Raw genomic sequence first — 6,628 nt, 5'->3', positions numbered from 1 at the left:
TTACCAAAAAAGTACTCAAAGTGAGAGTCAAAATTGAATATTTTCAATTTTTGCTTTGTTTATTTGACAGCTCGCTCTCTTACGGCTCTCTCACGGAGTACTTTTTGTTGAGTGGAATGGACATTTTATACATGAAGTAGCGTGTTTGTACACATATCAGATTGTGTTGGCGATATTTAGAAACATCGCACCCAAAAGCATTTCGTCGTTTGCTTTTTTCTGAAAGTGGGGACTCCTCTACCCTCCATGATTTGTGTACAAAATTAAATGAATCATTAGTCTGAATGTATGTAAGTAAATCAACGAAAATCTGCGACTCATTAACCCATAATACGTATAAGGAACAAATTCAATTGACGATACAGCAATCAATAAATGTATAGAAATGTCCATTGACTAAAATGGTAGACAATCAAAAATCGATTCAAAGCGCTGAATAATAAATTTGATGACATCCGGTGCTAAAGCACTAAATATTAAGTAATTAATAGATATTTATGTAACAGAGTGCTGTAGTGCAACAGCCTCCTGTACGCTGGTTTTTATCGCAAAGATACGTGACACTCCGATATAGATTTAAGGATTTTGTTCATGTGTTTCCCGTTTGACAAGTGAACCGCAACCGGGACAGGTGCTTTCTGCTATTGGCGCCAATAGAAGGAATTTATGCGCAGCTAGAAGAAAATAGCGCGCCAGTAGTCACTAATAGCAAATAGATTGGACACGATTTGTTGGCGTAGTTTCACCTCGTTTTTGATTTTTATTTTTTACGCGTTACCAAGCGTGTTGCAGGCGTGTTGTCAAATTCAAGTTTTTTTTTTATAGTGAGGCTACGTAGATTGCTTGGTGGAAATGGACTTTACTTTGCACAAATTGAAAACGGGAAATAAAATTCGAAGAAAACAATGGAGTTGACGACATAAAAATAGGTTCTAAAAAGTAATTACAAAATATAAAAAATTTCTTTCATTTACACTGAAGCATTGAATGTTCCCATCACCCATCACAGTTGCGTTAGATCTTTGAATTGCCAAACTTATTCTCTGTTTTAAATATTTCTTTGCATTGAGTTGCATATGAGTTTATTGATGAAATTGATAGCTTCTGTCGCCCAAGGCCCGAGAGTTTCGACTGCAAAAGCAAGAATAATATAATTTTGCTCGAGTAGTTTCTTGTATTTTTGTCGTGTTTGTTTTATATTCATTATTTTTTGTGGAACAGATATCTTGTTCTCGTAACGTGATATTAGCTTGGGTAAGAGAAGGGCGTCTTAGCTCTGTTAATTAACTTTGCGTTGTTATTCGCTCAAATCATTCAAATACTCAGGCTTCGAAGACCCCGATAATGGACCAGGTCGATTTTTATGGCCCCGGGGCCACGGGTTCTACTAGTTATTTATTGTCAATAGGTTTTAATTTATTCAACAAAACAATTTGTATAATCCGTCATTCATTTGCCAGTCATAAGTAATGTGACAACGGTGACAACATTCACGTTGATCAAACAATATTATTCGAATATGCTGCTCAACAGCATGAATTCAGTGATGCTAACATCAATTATAATTGCTACCCTTCTATCGACGTATGCATGGTGCCATGATGGTCTGCATCTAATCAATCGATTAAACGATTTTTACTCCTTCGACCATAATATGTTTCTCATGGGACCGTCAACTGAGCTCAACGATTGGTTTCCTGTACCGTTGTCATCGAGATCCGAAGCCAGAGTGGACAGCTTTACACCTCAGACAGTGTACGTTTTTAACGACGACTTTGCGGAAAGCAATCTTAACGTCACAGGACGAGTAGCATCAAAGTGCACTAAAAATACATTTCTAATTGTGGTCGCAGAGCGTGCAGAAATTGGAAATGGATCGCAATTGTTGGCTGAAGTTATGGCCGTTCGCGATATCGATATCAGGGTAAGAATTGGCGTCTTTCTCACTGACCACATCGATTCGTTGGATGTCGTAGACGAACTATTCCGCTGGAGCTGGAGTATTGGCGTTGTGAACATTTTCAGCGCATTTTACTTCAGCGTTGTGGATGAGGAACCTGTCTTCAACGTGTTCAAATACAATCCGTTCATGGCATTCGAGTTGATAAATGTGACAAGAAGCGAACATCTCCGAATCTATTTCACCGACAAAAGACCGAATTACCGCCAAAATCCACTTCGACTATTATGGTTTAGCGACTTTAGCTACACTATTGACGAACACATGTTTTGGGTTATTGTTTGTCGCTACTTTAATGCATCGGTTGAACTGGTCCAAATGACAAGCGCAGAATATCATAAATCCGGAATTTCACACGTAGACGTAGTAGGACATAGTACAATTATGACACAATTTTCGCCAAAACTATTGTATCCATATCATCAAACCATGTTGGCAGCGTTAGTTCCTCATTCCCGGCCTTATTCTGATTTCGTGACGTATTTGAAAAATGACACATGGACGCAACTCCTCGTGTACACTTCCATTCTGATTTTGGTCTCGTTATTTCTGTTGATCCTTTCTGGCTTTTTGAACAAAAAGAAAATTTTATTTTTTCAATGCGTCGTCGACGTCATCAATCTTTTAATCAACGACAATTCAGCCATCCGATATCGAAATCTTGGCCGTGCCGACGTTTTTGTCGTTGTACCTTTGACTTTCACAGGTCTGATTGTGGTCAACGGTATTCTGTCGGTGTTTCAGAGCTACTTGACGTGGCCAATTTACCAACCTCAAATTAATTCACTGAAAGATCTGTACACGTCCACAGTTCCAATTTTAGTAGGTGACAACGAATGGAAACATCTGTTAGGTATGTTGTTGGAAGACTCGACGAATTTTGGTGGATGGATTGATAAAATTCATGGGGTGACATGGGATCAGTTGTCACTGGAAATATATAAACTTAACAATTCTGTAGCGATGTTTATGCCAAATAATCATGCCCAAAATTTATTGGCAGCACAGATACGGTTGGGCTTCAAAGCTTATCACTTGTTAAGTGAAATTCCTTTCGGTAGATATCCGATAAATTTTCAGTTGAAATCGAATTTTCCTTTCGTTGAACCCATAGATGACATAATTCATCGATTGAATAGTGCAGGACTAATCGATAAATGGTTCCAAGAACAGAATGATCTCTCGGTGAAAAGTCTAGTGAACGAAAATATCCAAAAACGGAACCAAAACAAATTGGATGTGAATGACGAATTTGCTGTGCCGACACTTGTGTGGTGCGGTTGGATTATGAGTGCAGTTACTTTTGTTTGCGAAGTAATTTGGAATAAAATCAAATTGCGTATGCGAAGTAGAACTGAGCGGTTTATCCGACGCACGGTCGATTTGATGTTTGGCGATCGAATTTTTTAGATTTTTTAGAGTGGCGGCTATTGGATGTTTATTTGGGAAAATCTTTTCATGTTAATAAATGAGTTCTTGATGTAAAACACTGCTTCTAGCACGAACACTCGTTCTTCCTTCGTCGAAAAGCCTCCAAATTTGTATGCGTCTATGATTGCATGTGTTTTTATTCCACACCACGAAATCATGACTCTTATGACTCTTTTGCGAGGCGCAAAAACATACAACATTTATCTTACGCCACTCTTTCCATCTGCGAATAGTGTTTCACCATTAGTCACCAGGAAACACTATTCGCAGATTCTGTCATTAGTCATCAAGAAAGACTATTCGCGAAATCTGCGAATAGCGTCGGCCATCCATTTATGCGTTGACGTTATTTCGCTTTTGATAGTTCAATTTACCCTCTTAATTAAGAGGGCAAACACACATACATTTCGTATTTCATGTTGGGACTACATATTTTACGTAGTGTTGTTCGAAATTTCCTCTCTAGGTATACTCTTAGGTATACAAATAACTGAAAATCGCATCGCTGAGTTAGAGGAACTGTAAAAAATGAGATAGCCTTGCCAGGAAGAAAGATTTCTCAAAATGTATGATGAAGCGCTAGCTTTAAGTCTTCGTAGTAACTTGTACGTGTCTCGCTAATTCTTATCGCTAAATACTATGGAATATTGAAAAGGCCTAAGTCTTGGAGTTTGTATTTGCTGCATCTGCGATATGAATATTTTCTCTCTTCTTTTGGAGTATCTGCAATTTCATTGACTTCTGAGAAAACTTCATTCCAGGGATTTCTCTATTTCTCTATTTAGTAAGAATAGACATCAACATTTGCACATTTCAGAAGGTGAAAGTTTTTCAAAAGACTATGTGTCGATAAATGCTTTTTCCCAAATTTCGATAACTTTCCAAAAGTATACGTACGCAGGTGTGTGAAGAGAAAAGAAAATTATCCTTGAAGATGACTGCCAGCGCAAAAAACGAGAATGTTAATACATAGTGCCGCACCCAAAAACATTTCTTCGTTTAATTTCTTGTTCCTTAAGTAGGGGCTAGCGCCACGGACTCCTCTACCGTTCCGTCCATGATTTGTGTACAAAATAAAATGAATCATTAATCATCCTAAAGTCACATTCTTGTCACTTGTGTATTTACATGAGTAGATCTTACTCGTGTAGTTGCACAAGCAGCCCACGATATTTATACTGAAATGTTGCCCGATGAGAATTTGATTTTGTTTTATCGGCTTCGTCGTACAAACTGTTAACGTGAAAAGTACATTCAATACTTTGGAAAACAAACTTTGATTTTACCCTTAAATCGTTATTTGAAGCTAAAGTTATTGATAAATGGATCAAGTTATTGAAGAAGAGGAATTTTTGTTGTATACTGAATTCCTTCAAGTTGCAAGCGAATTGGTTTCCGATGAAGACTCTAGTGACGCCGAAGATTTAAATGAGCTTGAAGAGGAAAGCGATGCCGATCCAGACGACGACGACGACGAAACCGATGTCAACATAATGCAGTGTATCATAAACTTGATCGATCTGGAATACCTTTTACAAACTGAAAATCCAGAAGTACGACGCAAAGGAGTGAAAAGATGGGGTGTACACCCTTTAAATCAAATGCGACGCGAACAAGGCCATTTTGACAATCTTTTTAAAGAGATGTTGTCTCACGACCACGAAAAGTTCTTCAATTTCACAAGAATGTCGCCTGAAAGATTTGATCATTTGTTTGAATTGATTGAAAGCAAAATTACGAAAACATCTCCTAATGCAATTCCACCTAAATGTAGACTTCTACTGACTCTACGGTACATTTCTGATCCAAAGTCAATTCGTTATCATAAAGTGAAAGTATTTTGATATTTTTTTCAGTTTTCTTGCGACTGGCGATTCATTGAAGAGTCTTCATTTCAATTTTCGAGTAGGGATATCTACTGCGTACTATATAATACGGGAAACTTGCGACGCTATATGGGATGTTTTGCAACCAATCTATTTGAAATTCCCAGAAGAGGAGGATTGGATCCGAATCGAGGAACAGTTTCGCGAAAAGTTGAACCTACCGAATTGTGTCGGTGCATTGGATGGAAAATTAATCGAAATATTTGCTCCTACGCACTCTGGATCTATATACTTTAACTACAGCAAATATTTCAGTACAAATTTGCTGGCAATATGCGATGCACTCAAGAGTTTTGTCTACGTCGACATCGGCAGCTATGGTCAACAAACTGACGGAGGAGTTCTGTTCCACTCTACTTTCGGTAAAAGGCTTGACATGAAAAAACTGAATTTTCCTCCACCATCGTTCTTACCACACACATGCGTCGCCTTTCCATATTTTGTTATCGCTGACAGTGCTTTCCCGTTAAAAGAGAACATGTTAACTCCGTATGCAGGTGACCAGTCGAATTTATCAGATGTGCAGGCAAATTTTAACAAAGAACAGAGCAGCGTTCGAAAGATTATTGAAAATACATTTGCGATATTGGTGCGACGATGGCAAATATTTACAGGACCGATTGAGATGCATCCAGTCAATGTAGATAAAATTCTGAAGGCCACGATCGTTTTACATAACTACATCAAAAGCTTTGACGACCCAGCAGCAATCCGGTACATGCGTGAGGAAAGATGCACATACTCTACAAATGAATCGCTTCGAAGCTTTTACGAATCCGGACTCAATCTTGCCGCTGCTAATACAAGCGAATATGCTAGTGCTGCCAGGAATACGTATGCGAACTATCTCAAGAATGTTTTGTAAAAAGCAGTCTGAAAGTCATCGGGAATGTCATGGTTTTTTTGTTTTGTTTTTTGAAGTAATAGATTGTGTCCAATCTAGCTTGTAAATCCTGTCTGGGTATTAATAGAGCTCTCGTTGTCAACTTCCATTTTATTTGCTCACTATATGAGTGATGTTTTGTAATGAGATTCTTGGATTTTAGTTTATTTTTCAATCAGACAATGAAGTCAAGTTTGTAATGAGATTCTTTTATTTTAGATCAATTTCTAATCAGACAAATGATGTCATGCTTGTAATGAGATTCTTAGATTTTAGTTTATTTTCCAATCAGACAATGATGTCAAGTTTGTAATGAATGTTCGTAAAAAGAAGTCTGAAACACATCGGGAATGTCCACGTTTTTTTTGAAGTAATAGATTATGCTCAATCTAGCCTGTAAATACTGTCAAGGTATTAATAGAGCTCTCATTGTCAGATTTAATTATATTTGCTCATAAGATCAGTGAT

At 37.7% G+C, this 6,628-nt stretch overlaps 1 protein-coding gene across 1 annotated transcript; it reads left to right on the top strand.

Annotated features, from left to right (window-relative positions):
* The first annotated feature begins 4,601 nt into the window (after positions 1-4,601).
* Positions 4,602-6,589, top strand: LOC119084722 (protein ALP1-like). Its single transcript, XM_037194797.1, has 2 exons — positions 4,602-5,183; positions 5,248-6,589. The coding sequence occupies exons 1-2, from the start codon at positions 4,714-4,716 to the stop codon at positions 6,140-6,142; spliced, it is 1,365 nt and encodes a 454-aa protein (XP_037050692.1). The 5' UTR covers positions 4,602-4,713; the 3' UTR covers positions 6,143-6,589.
* The last annotated feature ends 39 nt before the right edge of the window (positions 6,590-6,628 follow it).

Source organism: Bradysia coprophila, unplaced genomic scaffold, assembly GCF_014529535.1.
Source record: "Bradysia coprophila strain Holo2 unplaced genomic scaffold, BU_Bcop_v1 contig_89, whole genome shotgun sequence".
Taxonomy (NCBI): Eukaryota; Metazoa; Arthropoda; class Insecta; order Diptera; family Sciaridae; genus Bradysia; species Bradysia coprophila.
This window is presented reverse-complemented; position numbering and strand designations above follow the sequence as displayed.

What these genes read in the sequence shown, in the direction of transcription:
- LOC119084722 (XM_037194797.1), top strand. Translation starts at nt 4,714, where the DNA reads ATGGATCAAGTTATTGAAGAAGAGGAATTTTTGTTGTATACTGAATTC. An exon ending in AGACTTCTACTGACTCTACG is followed by an intron (nt 5,184 to 5,247) that starts GTACATTTCTGA and finishes TATTTTTTTCAG; the next exon opens with TTTTCTTGCGACTGGCGATT.